At 32.0% G+C, this 22,182-nt stretch overlaps 3 protein-coding genes and 1 non-coding gene across 6 annotated transcripts; 1 reads left to right on the forward strand and 3 right to left on the reverse strand.

The window, feature by feature from the left end:
- Window positions 1-1,722: 1,722 nt before the first annotated feature.
- Window positions 1,723-4,743, reverse strand: LOC145134850 (actin-depolymerizing factor 2). Its single transcript, XM_079069665.1, has 3 exons — window positions 4,526-4,743; window positions 3,419-3,684; window positions 1,723-2,173 (listed from the first exon to the last, which is right to left on the reverse strand). The coding sequence occupies exons 1-3, from the start codon at window positions 4,526-4,528 to the stop codon at window positions 2,023-2,025; spliced, it is 420 nt and encodes a 139-aa protein (XP_078925791.1). The 5' UTR covers window positions 4,529-4,743; the 3' UTR covers window positions 1,723-2,022.
- Window positions 4,744-6,106: 1,363 nt separating this feature from the next.
- On the forward strand, window positions 6,107-6,178 carry TRNAC-GCA (transfer RNA cysteine (anticodon GCA)). Its single transcript has one exon. It is a non-coding gene; the product is annotated as a tRNA-Cys (tRNA).
- A 3,540-nt stretch (window positions 6,179-9,718) lies between these two features.
- Window positions 9,719-15,222, reverse strand: ABO1 (IKI3 family protein). 3 transcript variants are annotated; one of them, XM_079069662.1, is made up of 5 exons: window positions 14,873-15,222; window positions 14,087-14,420; window positions 11,045-13,997; window positions 10,504-10,599; window positions 9,719-10,216 (listed from the first exon to the last, which is right to left on the reverse strand). In XM_079069662.1, the coding sequence occupies exons 1-5, from the start codon at window positions 15,029-15,031 to the stop codon at window positions 9,901-9,903; spliced, it is 3,858 nt and encodes a 1,285-aa protein (XP_078925788.1). In that variant the 5' UTR covers window positions 15,032-15,222; the 3' UTR covers window positions 9,719-9,900. The 3 variants fall into 3 exon arrangements, with proteins under 3 accessions (XP_078925788.1, XP_078925787.1, XP_078925789.1); XM_079069661.1 differs by having other exon boundaries at window positions 11,045-14,003; XM_079069663.1 differs by lacking the exon at window positions 14,873-15,222 and having other exon boundaries at window positions 11,045-14,007; window positions 14,087-14,239.
- Window positions 15,223-15,670: 448 nt separating this feature from the next.
- On the reverse strand, window positions 15,671-16,903 carry LOC145130175 (uncharacterized). The gene is made up of 3 exons (XM_079065015.1): window positions 16,742-16,903; window positions 16,351-16,516; window positions 15,671-16,194 (listed from the first exon to the last, which is right to left on the reverse strand). The coding sequence occupies exons 1-3, from the start codon at window positions 16,901-16,903 to the stop codon at window positions 15,671-15,673; spliced, it is 852 nt and encodes a 283-aa protein (XP_078921141.1).
- Between the last annotated feature and the right edge of the window lie 5,279 nt (window positions 16,904-22,182).

Consider the following 22,182-nt stretch of genomic DNA (forward strand, 5'->3'; position numbering starts at 1 on the left):
GTGTTACATTTATTGTCTTTACATGGAATTAAATTTTGTGAAACTAAATGATTAAAGGTGTCTTGATCGGGATGACCAAGACAATGATGCCAAGTGGTGGAGTTGGCCAAGAAAAGGCTTGAGGTGTAGGAAACATGATAGAGTACAAGTTGTCATTAATATCACATCCGAGGAGAATTTGCTTGGTTTGAAAATCCTTCATAGAAAAACCATAAGCGTCAAGTTCAACAGAACAAAGATTATCACGAGTAAAATTACAAATGAAAATAAATTTTTTTGATGATTTGAGGTGTGATGATAGTTTTTAGAACAAGAGGACGATATGAATTATTAATGGAAAGGAACGTGTGTCCGAAATTACTTACAGAAAATTTAGAGCCATTACCAACCAAAACTTGAGGCAAATTATAGCTTTTATCGTTAATGAAATGGAGTATACATGCATTAGAGTGAAGATGCGAGGTTGCACTTGTATCCATTACCCAACCGTCTTTAGAAGGATTATTAAGTGACCAAGAGTGATGTTGCGGAGTTCTAGATCCAATTGCATTGCACTTGCTTCTTCATTGGAGCGAAAAAGAGTTTCAATATCTTGTCACATCTCCGCAGTAGAACACGATTTTTTTTTTTTAAAAAAAAAACATATGAAGAAAAGACTCAGATATTGTTCCATACATCCACATCTAGACGATTGAGTCTATGCGATTACACTGTTTTTTGTCATCTAGTGGCTCAAGATGATGAACAACACCGAAACCTTTGCAGTGGGTATCAAAAATTTGATGTCATGCATTATACTAAATGAGTTTTTCCAGGTCAAGAACGATGGGGATGGAAGCTTTGATATTTGTTGTGTCATAGGGTTTCTCTGAAGATGTTCTAGAAGGTGGGGAGCCGACCATGAGTGCGATTTAATCAAGAAAAGAATAAGGGATGTGGAAGATGCAGGAAGCGGCAAACAGAGAAGAAGGTAATCAACAGATTGTGGGTGAGAAAAAAATAGAATAACTCTGATACCAAGTTATTTGGTATAGTTCGTTATCGATTCCTTAGTAAATCTCAGATTATATAGTACAAATACAAGAATAAGGCCAAATAGAACCAATATTAAATCTCAGATTATATAGTACAAATACAAGAATAAGGCCAAATACAACCAAATACAAGAATAAGGCCAAATACAACCAAATACAAGAATAAGGCCAAATACAACCAGATAGACCGGACCTATAATACAATCTACGAAACATATGCACACTTCCCGAATCTATAATCAAGCTTTGTTCTCATTTGTATCCGGTATAATATAGCTTTGTTCTCATTTGTATCCACTATATGCACACCTAAAAAATGATCGATATTCGTATTGAATCCGTTCCATGCTTTTAATAAACGAGTTCCATTTTGTACACATGCTTGGTAGGTGCTCATTTCAGCAAATAAACAAACGTATTATATGCTTCTCAAATCTTCAATAAACGCTTTAGATTTTCTTAGAGAACTTAAAAACCTGAGAGTTGTTTCTCAACATATAGATCCATGTTTTCCTTGTAAAGTCATGAATAAATTTGAAAAAATATATGTTCCAACCAACGGAAGTTAACAACCACTTCCAAAACCAGGGAGACAAAGTCAAACTAAATAATTGAATAATTAAAAAAAAATATTCTTTGTCAACAATCATTTTTATGAAATGGTGATTCCAGCATAATAGCATTAATATGATTGTAAGAAATGAAATGAAATGAAATTGAAATTGAAATACAATACAAATCCCATATTACTCGTGTTGAATACTTGAATCACACAAAACATCACACAAATTTTTTTACCTGAAATCACACTGGTTCTTGACGGAAAGCAAGACTTTTGAGGAAAGTAACAACTGGTACTCGTTCGTACTGATACTGATACTACATACCATACCAGAACAACTATAAACATTTAACATAAAATCACAATATTCTATGAAGAATCGTCATCTCCATTTGAAATTTATAACAGAGCTCGTTTTTTCTTTTTTTAATTTGCTCGGCTTCTAATAACATCAAGCCCAACCTCGGTAGGATCGGTTGCTTGCAATTCAATCTGAATGCCATCAAGCTCTCTCTTGAACCTGTCCTTTGAGCTTGCATAAATCATCTTGCTCCTCACTCTTGCAGTATCCGGTGACCTTTCAATTTCATGCCACATTTTACACAAGTATTAAATTATGTGACAAACCCAATATTACCAAAAAAACACTTATTTTATGCAGTTTTGCGGTTTAACCCCTATAAATTTATTTTTTCCAACCAAACCATAAACTTTCAAATATCTGTTCCGAATTAACCATTTTGACCTGTTATATCAGGTTCACAGCTAATTTTCCAAACTAAACATTTTCAACCGTCATATCAAGTCAATATGGTTAAATTGGAAAATGTCTTGAATGAAACTTTTAAGGTTTGATTGGAAAAAGATAATCTATTAATCTGTAAACTGCAAAATTGCCCCAAAATATAATAGATTATTCTGTAACTTGCCCTTATATTAAACTTCAGAAAATAATAAATAACTGATTGGAGAGTTATTGTTACCATTATAATTTATTAATGGGAAAAAAAATAAGATTTGATGGGGCAATAACAACTATTATTTTATTTTTTCCAATCAAACCATAAAAGTTTCTAACATTTTCCAATTTAACCATTTTAACCTATTATATTAGGTTTGACTGGCGTTTTTTTTTTTTCACAAATCAACCATATTTTATTTTTTCAAATCAAACCATGGAAGTTTCCAACATTTTCCAATTTAACCATTTTGACCTAGTATAATAGATTTCACCGTATTTTTCCTAATCAACCATAGTGACCAGTTACATCAAGTCAAAATGGTTATATTGTAAAAATATCCAACAATTTTATGGTTTAACTGGAAAAAATTAAGCATATGTGGTCAAAGTAAACCACAGAAATATAATAATGTTCTTTTCTGTAACTTACCCTATGTTTAATTTCAAACAAAAATAAAGACACCACTAAAACGTTATTGGTACCATTATAATTTATTAAATAGAAAATTACAAAAAAAAAAAAAAAAAAAAAAAAAAAAAACACTATTTTGTGCAGTTTTGCTTTTTAGCTACTAATAATATATATATTTTCCAAGCAAACAATAAAAGTTTTGGACATTTTCAAAAATATAAACATTTTTATAATAGGTTTCATTGATGTTTTCCAAATAATCCACACTGATTTGGTCAAAATAGTTTAACTGGAAAAATGTCTGAAATTTTTATGGTTTGATTCCAAAAAAGAAAAAGTATAAGTGGTTAACTCACAAAAATTATGCAAATATAATGGTTTTTCTGCAATTGACCCTACGTTAAGATTCAAACAATGATAAAGAAACAATTGAAGGGCGTAATTGGTACCATGCGATGAAGAAGATCCTGCTTTTTGGGACATTTTCTGCAGTCATGAAATCAAAATCAAAGACAGCATATCGGCATTCATCAGCAGGGAGACATGCTGCAAAATCATCATAAGTTTCTGCTGGTTCTCCAAGCTTTTCAACCATCACCTGCTTTTGTTTCTCCTCGATCTTATAAATGATGAAACGGAAGGTCCTTTTTGCCTTCAAGTCCATAAACTTTAGCTTGCAGTCATCATGCACAGCCATCCCTGATGCTGCATTGGCCTATCAATCCACCACCATAACAATATTAGCATGGCATTATTATAAAGTTCTAAAAGAGAAATTGAAAGTAGTGCTTATTTGATATATAAAAATTGCATCACAAAGGATTCTTGTTCTAGTTATATCAGATAATGTATAGCTATTAGATTTCTTAAAGCTGCCCCACAGAGTCTCTCTCCGGACCATAGTTTCAACCAACCATATCTTAAAGTTGACAAAAGGGCCCTGCCAGTTCACCAACCCATAAAGATCTAATCATCTAAGTGATACACAATTTGTCAAAAGATAAACTAATTCCACCCACCACAAAATAACAATTAGCGCCTCTGCGATCCACATTACTTCACCAGCACTTCGTAGTTCGTATCAAACAATAAACTAACTAAAGTTTGGTAACAAATCACTTAAAAGCAGCCTATAATTTCATTGTTTATATTCAAAATCTCGAATCAGATACCTCATGGAACTCGACCTAATCATAATTGCGATAAATTTCTAAAGCCCCGTACAGACAAAAGGAAGATCGCGACCGACTCATTGAGCAACTTCTGAGTGATCCGTGTACGCATCTGACAATTTGGAGCTTCGATCTAGCTTAAAGTCAACTTATGAGTTTAAGCATGATAATGAACATTAAATCACAAATAATCGAAAATCAATCACCGGGAACAAAGATCAACACTATCAACATCAAACGAATTAACAAAATCAGCTAAATCGCATACAGATCGCAGTAAATATCTCAAATCAAACAAAGCCACAAACAATCGCAGCATGCGAACAAAATAGTCAACAAAGTCTGTTTCTGTGTGCGTATCATAAAGTGAGAAAGAGACGTAACCATGATTTCAGGCGAAGGAGAGTGATGAACAAAAACGATCGAGAAAATTTAGGGCTCCGATTCAGAAATTTTAGGGTGTTTTGCAACGACCGAGAAAGACGTGTCTGCTTGCCTTCAATTTGGGGATTTTTCGGAGTCCTCTCTCTTTTTAACAAGTTCGAATTTTAGAGACCCCCCTGACGTTTTACCAATTTGCACTTCAAACCCTAAAAGAACAATGATGGTGTTCAATTACTTGCTCATTTCTATTTCTATATTTTATGTGTTCGTTTGAATGTTAATATAAAAAAAAGACATATAAGTTAAAATAAATCCTTATAAACTAATTATTTAAAAACTATTTGTTGGTGTAGCATTTACAATGTCTTTACTGTGAGGTCCCCTTTTGCAATCAATGAATCAACTAACTTTTTCAATATTATCAAATCAATATTCGTCATTTGAAATAAAGAAACATAAGAAAAAAAATATGCTACAATATTTGTCATTATGTGTTAACTTGAATCACATTATAGACTTATTGTTGTCATTGTCGTTGCTAATTTCGATCATATTTAACTCAAATGAACAATTGTCTGTAACTAACATATACAAAATATATGAACTAAGGATATATAAATATGTTTTTTAAACTAATGAATTATCAAGCATTAAAAAAAATTAAAAAATTAAAACTTTTATTAAAAAAAAGCATTAAGTAAACGTTGAGTTCTCATAAACATGCTAGATTTAAACTATAATAAAAAAGAAAAAAGACACTTGCCCCTTACCAAGGTAAACAAATGCAAACACAAAAGGGCTGTTTTGATAATTTAAAAAGATTAAGGTTCAAGTTTGAGTAATGTTTTTTTGTTGAAGGAAATTATTGAAAACTCTTGAAAAGTGAAGGGCTTGTTTCAAAGCTTTCCCTTTTAGTTTCTCTCTCTCTCTTTGCCTCTACTATTCACATTCTGCGTTATATGTCCGCAACGTATTAAAAAGCACATCAAAACCAATCCTTGTATGCCACGTGTCTTCTATCTCGTTTGATTTATCGCCACGAGATTGGAGCAAATCTGTGATGGGAATGTACAACTACTGTAGGCAATCGTACAACCAAATGATAATAAACACAAAAAAATATATATTTAAAAAAATGAAATTATTATTTTAAGCATCTTATCATATTTTAACAAACACTAATTTTAAAGAACACTATCCAATATTTTTTTTTTTAATTAAAGTATAGCGTATCATATTTTCCTTGCCCATAATTTCCAAAAAGAATCATACAAATTGAAATTTGTAATGAAATTATTAACTTTTTCTGGTTCCGTTTGACAGTTTTTATTTCTGGAAAAGACGTATCGACATCTTTATTTTATTTTTGTTGTACTATACCTATAGACGTCTAAAAGTACAATTGTTATTTTGAAAGTCAAATGTCAAATACATACTTTTTATACATTCTATCTTCCCAAAAGTACAATTGTCATTTTTAGTTATTGTATAATTATAACGTTTTGTAAAAAATAAATTGATAAAATATGTAGCCTTTAAAAACCAAATATATTAACAAAAATTCTAGAGAATAAAACAAATGGGTCCATAGCTCAGTGGTAGAGCATTTGACTGCAGATCAAGAGGTCACCGGTTCGAACCCGGTTGGGCCCTTTTTTACAACATGTTGTCTTTTTAATAACAAATATTCAGATTATTACTTTTTTTATTCAATTTTAAAAATTATCAAGAATGTCTTCTTATATTGATTTTTTTTATTATTATTAAAACTCAAACATTTCCGATTAGCAACCAAAAGAAATATCTGAATATTGATTTTATCTTGTAGAAATCATAATGTATAATCTAAAAAGAAATTTATATATGTCAAGCAAATGTTCGAAAAATAAGTAAATTGCGTGAAGCATAATCAAGATTTTCAATAATAAGGGATGGTGATGTGCAAATAAATAATTTTGGCTTTAACGTCTACTAAATATCTTTGGGGTTTACAAAATCTAAAGAAACTTTCATCTAACAAAATCTAAGTATTTGCATTTGCTTGTAACCACAACTCCATTTGTAATTGCATGCAACAAAATCTTTTTGAATATTTGATAGTTTCATATTAAACTAGATTATAACCCGCGGAAAACGCGGAAAACACATAAAAAAACATATAATTGTCTAAAGATATTGCATAATAATTATAAAAAAAAAAATTTATGGTTATTGGTATTATTGAAATGTATACAAAATACATTAAAAACGATAAATATCTATATTCATTGAAGGACCTCTTTGTTGACAATATTTTTTGTTTTATTAGTTGAACGACCTTCCTCGTCACATATAGTTATGATATTGTTATATAATTATAGGCATTCTAATTAGACGTTCATTCCATAATAAGGTTACCTAATTTAAATATATATTGACAACCATTATACCGTTTTTTCCACTGCATTAAATATTGACAACTATTTCATTTATTCAAATAAAGTCATATAGTATAATTTATACAATGTTAAATGTTATATGGATTTAATTTTAGTATATCATCAATGGAAATTATTTTCTAAATCATGATTGGTTTACTTTAAATTGATTATGAATATAAGTGCTAGCTTTTATGTTTGTTCTTCTTTATTTGGTGTTCGCAAGAACTTTGCATTAGTTTTGACGCAACTTTGATTAATTTTAGTATATCATCAATGTAATTTGGTATATCTTTCAATTATATGAAATATCAAATAATGACATTTCATTACTATTGTGATAATTTAGTTTATATATTGTATTTTCACTAATCTTAACGGTCTTATTTTTTTCTAACAAGGGTAATGTTTTTACTAATTGTACTTTTTACAAATCTCCTAATATCTTATAATTTTTATCTTATTTTATAATTTTTCATTACTATGCTATTTTCAAGATTGACTGTCATAATAGTTTTTTTTCCAGTCTATTCAATTTTATATTTCATTATACAACATCATCGTTTGTATATATTCTGAAATTTCACTTTAAAAATGCTTAATGTTTACACCTTGATATTAGTTTCTTTTAATAAATTCGTGTATTAGTTATGGAATATATATCTCGTTTTAATTAATATTTACTTCCTTCATTAAATCAAATTCTTCATTAAACGGATATATTTTCGGAAGGTAATAATTATAATGGGGCAACATTATCTAACACGTAAATGCTTGATATACGTTTGGAGGAAAAAAATCAGGATCATCAAAAAAATTTATATAAAGAAAATACAAATTTAAATTAGGTGAAATTATGGATGAAATTACTGGCGAAAATTATTTTGGAGGGAATTCTATTTTGTAAGGTATAATAATATTACAAAATTCGAAATATGTATATTTGTTGTGTAAATTTATAAATTTTATTGTTACTATATAAAGATAAAAAAAGTAGGTTGGTATGATATATAAAAACATAATGATTTCAATGATATTTTCAAATCATACCAAAATTAACCGGATTCTTATGACATAAAACAATCATAATCATCTCTAATATATAAAAGTATCATTTTCGTAATTAATGTCAGTTCCCAAGATAGTTAATTTCTGTTTTGTTAAAAGTACGTAATATATTTTCCTATTTATTTGAAAAGTCAGAAAAGTAGTTAACCGATTTCATGTAATTTGTGACAAAGAAAATCGAAATATATTAATACGTATATTTAATATAGGAACAAAAAAATAATCGATAAAAATATAAAAAGCGATAGAAGGTATTGACCTTCTAGTGTACAACAACGAAGGTTTGAAGCAGAGAATGATGATGGAAGTTATAAGCAATAAGAATGATGTTGAAGGAAAAAGTTTGAAGAAAATAAATGATTGAAAATAAGTGTGAGCCGCGGATTCAATGATGAATCGTATATGTATGTGATAATTTGAATATGATTTTTTGGTATTAATGATTTCCTAATAAAAATAGATTTTATATTAATGGTTAATTATATAAACGAATTTATATTAATGGTTGATATTAATGTCTTGATTGAAATTGTTTGTTAGTAATGTGTTTTTAAAATTGACCATATTAAAACCTTCATAACCGGAAATTCAAGATTTAGAATATGGAAAACTTTTATTGTCATTAAATACATTCCATTTCAACGAATGTAAGTTATTGTTTGACGATTGTAAAGTATTTATTGGAATTAAATACATTCCATTTTGGTAAAATAATGTCAACAATTTGATGTAATGGTGGAAAAAATAAGATTGAAATACAATCAAGGGTCCAGATTATTTAAGATGGTGTCATAAGGTTTCTCTTTTAATAATATTTATTTAGAGATAGAAACTATTATATATAAACCAACGAATTTATAATAAAACGTTGTATTTCATATGGTAAGAATTTATAGAAATTTAATAAACCCACTATATTGTATCAAAAAACAAATATATATATTACTTTGAAACTAGTCAAACTACTAAATCTGACTTTCAATAATAGCTTTATCATGTACTGCTGGTTATAAATCCGAATATACCATTGAGACCGTCTCGTTTTTATCTTCAATAATGATTTAAATTTGTATCAATTCAAAGTACATCAAACATGATATATTTTCACTTTCAAAATTCGTTTTTCTTTATATTCGTTTTTCTTTATATTGTTATAAAATAAAATAAAAAATTTATATTGTTATAAATTATATTTTTTCGTAGATCATATTGTTTGAACTATAAATTTCTACAAAAGTTTGAATCTGCAAATTTTTCGTGTTTATATATATATATATATATATATATATATATATATATATATATTACTTTCACCCCTCAACTTAAAACTTTATAAAATGTCACTGGTTTAATCAATTCTCACATTTAATACGCAACAAAAACACGTAAAAACTAACGGCAAAGCATGATACCTTATATATTATATGATTTACTATTTATATTGATATAATCATCATAAATCACCAACTTCAACATTTATCTTATTATAAATCATAACCTAAAATACGGAATTCAACTGATTTCGTGATTATCCATATAAAATATTAAACCTTACATAAACCAATAAAATAATTTCACACCCATAATTTTGCTTCCAATCAATATGTTAATAATTCCATAATATCGATTCAAAAGTGTATAGCTATTTTATTTCATATCATTTGCAATGTTTACGGGTGCAACGTAGTTATAAACATAAAACATATCATTTGCGTAGCAAAACAACCATTTAATTAAATCTTATACATCAACAACAATCACAAATGTTTAACAAAATTCGCCAATAAAAAATAATACATAAAAATATCCGCATCTAGCCATATAAGTTCGACCAAAATTCAATTATTCAAAAGAAGAAAATGAGATCCAAAAACTAACAACCGTTACTTCCTAAGGAGCAACAAAAACCTTGGACTGCCAAGAGAACTCCTCGGACTGCAACAATTCCTTCCTTAATTTCTTCAAATAAACCTCCAAAACAAATGTATGTTCATCCACACTCTCACACGTCATTGCATCTGAAGCTATTTTTACAGCTGCTGTTTGAGACAACTGAAAGTTTTCAGCAACACGTTGTAATTTTCTTGCAACATCTTCTTTTCCAATCATTACAAGACAACCCAACAAAGATTTAAGCTCACGTGCTGCTCCAGCTGTCAGGGACATGCCTTTTAGATGTTCCACTAATGCCATTTCCTCATCAGGACTGCATACCATGTAACACAATTTTATTTTATTTTTAAAAGAAATTGGGACACAAAAAGAATATATAAATTATTAAAAAGAGAAAAGAGTTTTTTCTCTTGCAACTTTGGTCCTTATTTGAGGCTTTTATAACACTTTTTGGTCCTTGTTCGAAATATATGCTCTATACTTTTGGGACCAAATTTGCAAAAATCAGTCAAGACTCAGGGACCGAAATTGCAAAAATCAGCTATAATCAGGGACCAAAAATGTAATTTACTCAAAAAAAAAAAGTTGAATACAAAGTACCTGCCAGCACGGATTTTTCCTTTTTTCTTTTGGCGTCTTTGCCCTCTTTTGCTAGTGCTACTCGAAATCATGGAAGCAGCAGAATCTTTTCTTGACCTGGACATGGATCAGAATGTTTAGGATGCAAAAAGTGAGGACAAATTGGTCATTTTTACACATTTGTCACCAAGTGTGTTAACTTAGACCAAAACTTTGACAAAATGGTACCAGATGGATAAAAAAGCAACAAAAATTCCTTTCAAGACCAGATCCAAAACAAGCAGTATACCACAGGGACCAAAAATGTAATTTACTCTATTATAGTATTATATGATCAAGGGGTTGTTTCTTTTCCTTTTATTCCTCCATAAATTTTGTATGAAAAAGTGGCTGGATAAAGTGTTTTCTAGACCGAACAATCCGTCTGAATGAAACTAAATGACCATTTTACCCCTGCGTTCCAAAAAACTAATTTCACAACATTCATCAATTTTAACATGGGATGAATTGGAAGGAAAAAAAGAAGGGCAAATCAGTAAAAAAGCAAACAGATAGTTCATACCCGGTGGTGTAAGCACTCATTCCACTAAAACTGCTACTAGCTTCCGAAACAGCATCATCATCCAATTCATTCACCGACCGCTCCTCCGCCTGAATCTTGGCGGCAAGCAACAACCGCCGCTGCCGGACCGCCAAGTATCGTGCCAAATACTTCCCCACTTTCTCCGCCCCTTCTTCATACTCAGCCACCAACGTGGCGGCACAGTCAACCGCTCCGGTCGCCACGTCAGCAACCAACTCCTCCCTCCTATCCATCAAAGCAACTCTCAAAGCCTCCTCCCATTCCCTTGCACTAATCAACAAATTTATCCCACTTTTAAAATCTCCAATATAATCCAACGCGATTTTCGCAGCCTCACTCGGTTTCCCAATCGTTTGAAGCTCTTCACACAGTTCGTTTGCCAAAAGGGTAATTTCGTCTTTTTTTAGTTTTAAAAGACCCGCAACAGTAAGTACCCCAGTCCAGTTGTAAGAAGCCCGGTAGGCTTTCAAAGCTTTTTGTAGATTGTAGCAACATAGATATGTTGTTGCAGCATCTTCGAATGATTTTATATTTGTTAAATAATCTCCCCATGCTTCAAGAACTTGATTTCTTTTAATGGGGTCTGTTACTAATTGAAGTGCATGAGAAAAAAGTTGAGGGTTGTTTATTATGAGATTAATAAAATCTTGAAAGTAAGAATCGCCTGCGTGAAAAATGTGTTGGAGTGCCTTTTCGTGTCTTTGAAGTCTGAGGTCGATTTTGTATCTCATTATGCCACCTGGCAAGAGTTCTAGTTCTTGAAGAAAGGGTAGGAACTCTTTTGGGTCTTGTTGTGAGTTTAATGCAACAATGGCTGCAAGGTTTAAGTCGTAAAGACCTAAAGCAGCTTCAAAAAGGGACTCACTTTCTGATAGCCATAACAGATGTTTTAAAGACTCTTCAGAAGAGGGGTAGTTTTGTCTTTTTGGGTCGCTGGAATCTGATAGTTCCATCTCACGGATCTTTTTGACCCGCTCCAAAGCTTCTTCAAGAAATGGGGGTTCACTTTTTGCCAAAGTTGTTAGAATGCAAAGCTCTCTTTCTGGGGTTTCTGGAACTTGGGACTCTAGAGCTTTTCTGATAGCCAAAAGGACGGAATTGACCTTGTTATTGTTATCGACATCTCTTGATTCCTTAACATTTGCCTCATTTGTTATGTAGTTTTTGTATAAAGTCTCCATCACATTTTCATTCTTTAATGAACATACAAATTCGGTAATGTAGTTTAAATTGTCTGCCTGGATGACAAACTCGGTTGCCAATTTTAAAAAATTCTCCCACCCTCCATGGTCAACAATAACATTAAAGTCAATCCTGTGTCGCCTTACCATGTGTAGGGAATCCCTAAAACGCCCTTGGACCAAAGCATTCACAATCGATTCCAACACCAATTTTCTTGGATAAATGCTTTCTAAGTTTCCACGGGTTGTTTGTATTATAACAGAAGATTCGTCTCCATGAACAACTCCTAAGATCTTGGAACCCTTTTCCCAAATCTGTATAAACTTCTTTCCTTCTTCATCCTTTCTTCTGGTAATAACAGGTACAAAGTTCCCATATTTGACTTCCATTTGACCAAGAACAATATCACGAATGTCAACAACGAATAAAAAGTCTTGTTTAGTCAAAAGGATCAAATGTGTCATCTCTTGATTTTGGGAATTTGAGTACAATGAGAAGCTGTGACAGTTGTTACATAAAACATTTTGATTCACATGCAGCTTACTGTTATTATCAAGCCCGAATAACAAAAAAGACTCCAATACCCCAAAATCTCCAATTGAGGCCACACTCATCCAGGGGCAAGATTGGGAAAACCGCAAATTGTTATGCTCCTGAAGAGAAGAATCCAATGTGTACTCACAAATACTCCCACCATTTAACTGAATAAATGCTGAACGTTTTTTAACCGGGTTAGAAGCAATGGCAATCACATTTCTCTCAAGAGAAAATGTGTTGCTATTTTTAGCATCCCATCCTGAGGATGCCACTGAACCATGAATATGATCCTCAGAGCACATAATTTCAAGTTCCAAAAGGTGGCCATTAGGAGCTACACCAAGAAGCACATGTGAATCCAACCATGTTAGATGAAGAAAGGGTGTAGGATTTTCAAGAATAGTCAACTCAACACGAAAGACTTTCCCTTCTAGATCTTGCCACGTGTCAATGTCAGGAAGCTCCACTACAGACAAACTCCCATCTGATAAAGATGCTGCCAAACTATTCTTAAAAGACCAAAATGCCATTTCTCTAACAGAAGAAGGGAATTCAAGCTCAAAGAGACACATAGGGGGAGGAAATAGGGATATGGAAAGTGGTGTTACTAGAATCTTTGATCCATCAATAACTAATGCTACTGAATTATCAGTAACTGCTGTAATCCAGATGAAATTGTAAACCATAATCATGCCTTTCAGATTCCAAGATATTAGCCGAAGAGGGTTTACGGGGTCCCACATAAATTTAACCCCATCATGCCTTGAATGACTAATTTCTTGTTTTAAGTACCAATGATTGTTGCTAAAAGACCATATCTTGATGGCGTCGTGGGATTCGTTTCTAACAATGGCTGCAATAAGATCAGAATTACAGTTCCATTTTAGATTCTTGACAGTTGTCATGAAGTCTATTCCGCTGTTTACACTGAATGAACTTCTTTTTAACCCATTTCTTTCAAAGAAAACTATAGATGGGCACTTGTTTTCTTCTTTATGATCACAAACAGTAGCAATTTTGGCGCCAGATGGCATCCATTCCACAATTTCTCCCATAAAAGACTTGGGTTCTGAAACAGAATGCAAGCTACCCGTATCTCTTTCCCAGATTTTAAGCTTCTTATGTGAAGAATTGTTGATTGAGGTTAATGTAGCAAAGAATTTCCCATCACCTCGCCAGGTGGCGGAACATTCTGAATCAAGGATCCGATCACCTGAGACTGACTTTAGATGTTTTAATAATCTATCAAGTCATATGTTGCAAAAAGGATTAATTCAAGAAAATATGGTAAGGAATCCTTACGTGTGTCAGCATCTTCAATAGGATCCTCGAGTGTTATCTCATATAACAAGTCCCAGTCATGAGTCATAACCAACATTTGGCCTAAACCAGTGATTATACAAAGCAAATCTCCAGCTGGACTTGGTGAGAGGGACTTAACTCCACCTTCCACTTTGCCAACAACTTCTGTTACATTATCATCCACATTATATAGTAATAACACCCCACTTGAAGTTCCAATAATGAGTGCTTCTTTCTCCATGAGATACTCCAAGGAAGTAATAGAGTCGTCAGAATCTAGATCAATGGCCTCAACCAGTGGATTTGATGATGGTTTGCCCCATGATTCTTCGATCTGCAATATTTCATAACATTTTAGAGTTGGTAAAGAAGATTGATTGTTCTATTTTGCATTGATGGAAAAGAGAACATAGGTTTGTACATAATACATGTGTTCTATGTAGCATTTGATATTCAATGTCTATAGTAACCCGAAAAAAGATCTGAGAACACGAGGTTCCCCACATAAACTGACAGTTAGTGTCAAACCTACTGGCATTACTATGTAACTCCTAACTTCAATGTTTTCATTTTATTAGAATCGAGATTTAACCGAGTGTTCATCGAAGCATTCCATCTACAACGTCTGGAAACAGAACAAATAATGTTTCAGAACCCCTGGATTGAATTCATTTCCGTAGATAACTATCTTCTCAACAGTTTTTAGAGTCTATACATTTTAATTGTATTCACACATAACGAACAACTGGAAAGACTTGTCCTAAAGAGTAGAAATTTCTCACTTACCGGAGAAGATGGAAGATGAGTGGTATAAATGAAGTTAGCAGAAGACGCAAAGAAGAACCGATTTTGTTCGATATCGAAAGCGGTGCAACGAATCACTTCATTTTCTGATTGTAACTGGAGGTTAGATGACAGTTCCCATGACAGCTTCAGATTCTTCATCTTCGTTCCAAAATCAATACAATCTTCAAGCAGTTATCATCAACAGACAAACACAATTTGAATTTAGTGGGAAGAGAGATGAAATCTGCCTTGGGGGATTAAAGGTGCCCTAGATTCCGTTGGGGGCGTTTAAAGGGTTTAAGGCTGCGTAGAACGAGGGTTTACCCGTTTTTCATCGGCAAGGAAAAAAAATTATTTAGATTTTATTTTTATTTGTAACAAATAATGGTCGGGTTCTTTGGTGGGTTGAAATCGGTTGTCAGTCTGGAGGGAGCGGTTTCAAACCGCACTCTCTCCCCCGTCACATAAGCGTCATGTTATTTTTTACCATATAAGTGTGGTTTCTTGCCACACCAAGAAAGTGGTGTCACACTTTTATTTTATTTTTTTTATTTTTCTGTTTTTTTTAACTATTTTAATTTAATAAAACTTTTTTTTTTGCTTGTTTTTTTTAACTATTTTAATTTAATAAAACTTCTTTTTTAATAAAAAACATAATTTTTCATTACTTGAAAATTAAAAAAACATTACATTGCATTACAAAAAAAAAAAAAAAAAAAAAAAAAAACGAAAACCACACACATGACATTTAAATAATCCTAGAAACTTAAAAAACACAAATAAAATAACTAAAGCAAACTACATAAAGTCGTTCTCCGAGAACTCGTCTTTGGAGTCATCCAGTGGATCCAAATTAAGGTTAATGTTTTGAACCCCGTAAATGTGTTCCACCAAGTCATTGCGAAGATTGTGAAATGTTTTAGTGCAATGTATCTCTGCTCTCCTGTTCATATACTCTTCGCCACCAATTTCTATTCGTTGTGTCTCTGGTATGGTTTCTTCCTCGTCAAACGCACATATCGCTCTTCCTTCGTCTTCAATAATCATGTTATGCAATATGAGACATGTATACATGATTTCTTGAAGTTTTTCCTCGCCTAAATAAGCTGCTGGTTTTTTCAATATGAACCACCGTTTCTTCAGAGCTCCAAAAGCACGCTCAACATCCTTCCTAGCTCTTTCTTGAGCTCTCTTGAATTTCTTTCGTCTAGAACCATGTGGACACGTAAACGATTTAACAAACACAGCATACTCAGGATAGATTCCATCGACCAGATAATAACCATACTTATATGGCGCTCCACGCACTTCAAAAGAAGAATCTGGTGCGGATCCATCGTATATGTTGTTAAATATTAGTGAACGATTAAGAACGTTGATGTCGTTAATCGAACCAGGAGAACCAAAAAAAGCATGTCAAATCCACATATCTTGTGATGCAACTGTTTCAAGTATGACCGTTGGGTGACCATGATCACCTCGGGTAAATTGCCCATGATATGATGTAGGGCAATTTTCCCATGCCCAATGGAGACAATCTAAGCTTCCTAGCATTCCAGGAAACCCATGCACAGTAGCATGATGATCTTGCAATTGCAGGATGTCATTACGTGTAGGCTTACGTAAATATTTTGGACCATAAAACTGAATTACAGTTTTGCAGAAAAAAATGGAGAATGTCTCGTGCGATCCTAGCAGACATCCTAAAAGTTTCGTCTAACGCATCAGGCGGAATGCCATATGCTAACTGACGAAGTGCGGCCGTGCATTTTTGTAAGGGAGTGAAACCGGGTGCACCTCTAGCATCGTAGCCTTGTTGAAAAAAACTGCACTCCCTCGTTACATCTTCAACTATACGTTCGTATAAACCTTTGAACATTCTGAAGCGCCTACGAAAATAATACCCTTGATAAGTGGCATTCTCTTCAAAATAGTCTTGCACCAAACGTTGGTTGACTTCTTCACGATTTCTGCAAATATATCTTCGTGTTCTCCGTTGAGAACTTGCAGCTGCGTTGTTGCATAAAGCATCGTATGTTTGTTACGCCATTTGAGCACATGCAACAGCGGTATCAAAAATAGTCTGAAATTCTTCAGAAAATGAAGAAGATGACATTTTTGAGAGAGTGGTGATTTTTTTTTTTAATTTTGAGAGAGAGAGAGAGAGAGAAGAGGTTGTATTGTGGTTAAAAACAAATGAATTGGATATGTATATATAGGAAAGAAAGGCAAAAAGAAAAAATAATAATAATAAAAATAATAATAATAAATCCGGACGCAAAGGACCGTCAACGGTCAAAAGGTGGAACATCCAATCAGATTGCACGGTTGTTTCTAGCCGCACTGCGGTTTTGGCCGCAGGAAACCGCACCTTGGGGGCGGTGTTCGCGGTCCACGTGGCTGCACTGCGGTTTGGAACCGCACCCCATACCGTATAGCCTTAAGACTTTTCGATTAAAAATAATTCCTATCATGTGATCCATCTTAAGCAAGAGCAATATTAGGACATCTGCAATATCTATCACGATGATCTTCGTGATCTAGGTGGCCACGAACCACGATCGTACACACCATCCCGATGTCTCGTTGTGGGTCGTGGTCCTGGACCATTGTTGTGCCTTCCACGAACGAGAACAACGATTCAGGCATCAGCCTTCTTCTTTTTTTCTCTCTTCTTTCTTCTCTTCTTCACCGTGGAGAGCACTCCATGGAATAGGGGTGGCTCGTGCTGATTTGGAAGTTCTCCACAACCGTTGTTTTGGAGAATATTGCAGATGGCTGAAGGATTTTAAATTTTGACCCAATTAATTCTATTTTTTATTTTTGTTATATAGTTAAACCTCAAAATTACGTTTATATAATTAAAAATCGAACATCACATATCACAAGATGTAAAAAATCTCATTGAATATCACAATTTTATTTATTCCTCTTGAATCAGACAGAGCATCATGATATTTTTTGTGATATTTATGTCTTTTGTTGTATATGATCACGATTATTTTTATTTTTTTTATTTTTTATGTTTTATTCCTAATTTTTACGGATTGTATCAATAAGAATTACGGTTCATGCTTAATATATAAAGTTAATTTCACCATTAATCTATTCTAATAAAATAATAGATTTATTCTCTTTTTGTCATGTATCATCCTATTAGGTCTCCTAATTAATGTAATGTTATTTGTCAACCTATTGATTCTCTATTTCTAATTTTAAATTTTAAATTTCCCACTATAATTACATTAATTAATAACATTATAATAAAATAAAATTAATACAGATTATAAGGTGATATAATTTCATGTATTATTTTAAATCAATGATTATAATTTTATATAACTAAAAAATATCTCTTAATTAATAATTTATTTAAAATAATTTATTTACGATAAATGATTAATAATTTTGAGTTTTTACTATGAAAGTTTAATTAATTTTTTAACCATGGTTTCCACGGGTTATAAACTAGTGTGTTAATCAATATCAAGTTATAATGAGGATCGTATAAATGTAACATCCTCAAATTGGATGTATAAGTTTTTTTCCATGTTTAGTTAAATAAATAAACAAAATAAAAGAAAATAATTAATATAAAATAGAAATAAATCATAATTAAATTAGTTGATAAAAAGGTTTAGAGTAAATATGTACAATGTGACTTAAAATATAAGACGTGTACTAAAGGACTAAACTTGCCAAAAGTGAGAAACTTTCATATGATCTAAAAGTTAACTGAAATTTAGATTTAAATGTCGTGAAATTAATATTTATAAGCTTAAGTTAGAATTCTTAAATTATAAATGTTAATAAATGTTATTTTAAGGAAATTAATGAAGGACGGACCGTCAAGTTTATAAATGTTGTGTTTGAAATGGTTTAAGTAGAAAAAATAGAAGTTGGATGAAAATGGGTGTCATCTAGTAGTCAGAGTGGGAGAATCGAAAGTTAAGGACTTAAGATGACATTAGACCATAATTGAAAGTATAAAAACGCTTCTAGTCTCCACTTGAATCATTGAATAACAACTTGAGAGAAAGATGGTAAGAGCTTTAGATCGATCCTTCACCAGTGGAGATAAATTGCTTAAGCTTGAAGTGGATTTTGAAGGATTTCAAGCTAGGATCATCACCACTGGTCACTATAAGACATATTTCTTCATGTCTTATTCTTCTATGTTGATTTATGGTTTAGGATTTCATCCCAAATATGATTTTATAGTTAGATTATTGATTCTAATGAAGTTCTAAGCTATACTTTCATATTCGATTCATTCTTTAAACAATAATTTATCTCATAGATGCTTGAATGGAGTTTTGATTAAATTTGGGGGTTGTAATCATAGGTCTCTATGAATCCAATTTTAGTTAGAAAATTGATATTTATTGATTGATTCATGATTTAGATCATCAAAGGGTTGATATTCAATTAATGGATGGTTAATTTCACTTTAAACGGTGGATTTGGGTGAATTTTAACCTTAACCCTTTGAATGAGTTGTATAATGACTTTGTTAATTTGTACACTAGCCTATAAAGTCTCTAATGAATCCATAAAGGAATAATATAGTTTAATTGTCAAGGAAATAAATTCATGTGATGATTTCTAGTTATGACAATATTTCAATGAAGTTAGTGATGGGAATTTGTGATTTTAATGGTGTAATACTATTGGAATTTATAAAAAGAGTTTGAAAACTATTTAAACCTTAGTAAACATTTATCATAATTACAAATGATCTACTCAATCCAAACCAAAAAGGGTTTTGATGATTTGGAAAAGGTTTACATGAATTTGTTGCATTCAGTGAGGATTTGAACTGTCACAACTTCATAATTTTTATTTGGCATCACATCGGAAGGGTGGAGTCATAACCTTGAGTTGGAATAAGAACTCCTAAAGCATGATTAAGCCATGTTTTGGAATATCTTAATGATATTAGGTTCATATGGAAGTGGTTAATAACACCTTAAAGTCATTTATGACTTAAGACATTGGGTACATGATTGGAGTTTTCATGGATGCCTTGATTCCCTGAGGCATTAAGTATTTAATGTATTAAGTCATAAACAAGTTCAAATTTTAATTAGGATGTTCATAATAATTATTTTTACTCACTAAAAATGGTTGGTGAAGTTACATAAGGTTTAGAATCCAAAAGAACATATGGACCCTTGTTAATGGTGAATGTCTACACGAGCTTCCATATAGATTTATGATGTATAAATGTATTAAACACCAATTCATAAATAATATATGAATTAAATGAGATGAAATAATGATATTAGGACTTATTTATGTCATTAAAACTCATTGGTGAAGTTTTGTAAACTTTTGGAGCAAGAGGAGCAATGTGCATTGCCTTAAGAGTAAAAACTCAAATTTTGTGGGTGGGATGTGTGTTACACAGTCGTGTAACTTCTAAGGCATAAGTTAAACGACCGCATAACCTTTTGATATGATCAATAATGATTTTTTAAAGCCTAAACTCTTAGCCTTTGGCCTCTAATTGTTCCCAAACCTTCCATATAATGTTAAAACAAGTTAACTGATACTAAGAAAGTTATGAACCCTCTTAAGAGTATTTTGGTCATTTTGTAATCTTTTGAATATATCACTATGTGGTGATTAAGATATCATTTTATCATGGAAATCAAAGGCTTCTAACACAAACATCCGTTTTTGGGCTAGAAGCTTTGTGCGTTTTTGGTAAAACTAAAAATTTTCTAAAAATAAAATAAAATAAATTAAAGTGAAATAAATGAAAATGAAATGAATATTTTAGAAAAATAACAATAATAAGTTTTTCATTAATTTGAATAAATATATGATAGAGAATTTGACGTTAAATAAGACTTTTGTAAAAAGGGGACCAATAGTGTTAGCTTAGAGAAACTTGTGTTTAACCCGAGAATTTGACTAAATAAGCATCCCGGACTAGGTTTGCCTAATTTATGGTGGAAAAGGACCAATTTTAGACTAAAGATACATTTTATTAAGTTTTTAGCCAAGTTGGGAACCAGTACTAAAAGGATTTCAGAATGAGGGACCAAAAATGTCAATCTGGCCAAACTTGTAGGGCACCCCGCGCCCCTTGGCAACGCGTCGCTCCTCCGTCACAAAGTTGATTCTACTTAACATCATTTGTTGCCTTTTCTCGTCCATTTTCCCCTTTCCTCCCCAAATCGATTTCAACGATTTTTCTCCCCTTAAACTCGATTTTCCACCCCAATCTCATTGAGTTTTGAAGCTTGAAGTTGCTAGATTAATCCTTATTCTCTTTTTTTGGAATGTGGTTTTCTCCCCTTTTCTCCCAAATTCGAATTGGGTTTTGGTTAGATTGAAAATTCTAAAATTATACTCAATTAGTGTTATTCATATGAGATTATTGATGTGGTTTCATTCCTTAATCCATCTCTAAGACCTAACCAACGAATGGTTGTGAGATTTGTGAGATTGGAGTTGTTTTGATGGGTTTCCTTAACCAACAATGGTGAAATCCAAATTTAATGTTCATTGTCTAGTTTTGAACTTGATATATGCTTAGTGATTGTATTTAACTTTAAATATATGATCTATTTGTCAAATTATGGCTTATGGTGATATTACTTGGGATTTGAATCAAACCTAGCTTTCCATGGTGATAGTTTAAGTATTCTAAACCTAAGGTTCATATATTAAAGTGTATGGTTCCAAACATTGATATGAGCTTGTGTGTGTGTGTTTTTAGGTTATGTAATTCCATCCAAATCGAGGATTCATTTGACAATCCTTGTCTCATGGTGAGATTATGAAGTCGGTGCAAAACCTTACTTTAAATCGGGGATTCTCAACCTTGTTGATTATGGAACTATGTTCTAAGCTTTAATTCCCATATTGAACTTATCTTCATGTCTAGTTTTGATATTTTATCATCCTTGATGATTTGTATAGAAATCTATTTATCTTGTGTCATAAATGGCGTTTTAATGGTTGTAAAGTTCTTAAGAAGTGTTAGAGTTTGATATTTAGTTATGTTTCAGGTTTTGGTTTTTAAGAACATCATTCTTTTATGAAAATGGTTTCGAAATGTGTATTGGTATATGTGAAATCGAATTAATGTCTTTTGAAGGAATCCCTCAAAATTTGGAGTCTCGATCCTCCTTGGTCTTTAAAATGATTTTTATAGAAAGTCTAAGTGTATTAAAGTTATTCCAAGGATATGAACCACTTGGTGATGTCATTTGAAATATTTTAACGTAATTTAATTTTTTGGAATCGTTAAACTTGTCTTGAAGCTTTATTGAAAGTTGGTTGGCTATATAATAAAA

The sequence above is a fragment of the Lactuca virosa genome, chromosome 8 (genome assembly GCF_052849685.1).
Source record: "Lactuca virosa cultivar CGN04683 chromosome 8, Lactuca_virosa_CGN04683_v6, whole genome shotgun sequence".
NCBI classification, from domain to species: domain Eukaryota; kingdom Viridiplantae; phylum Streptophyta; class Magnoliopsida; order Asterales; family Asteraceae; genus Lactuca; species Lactuca virosa.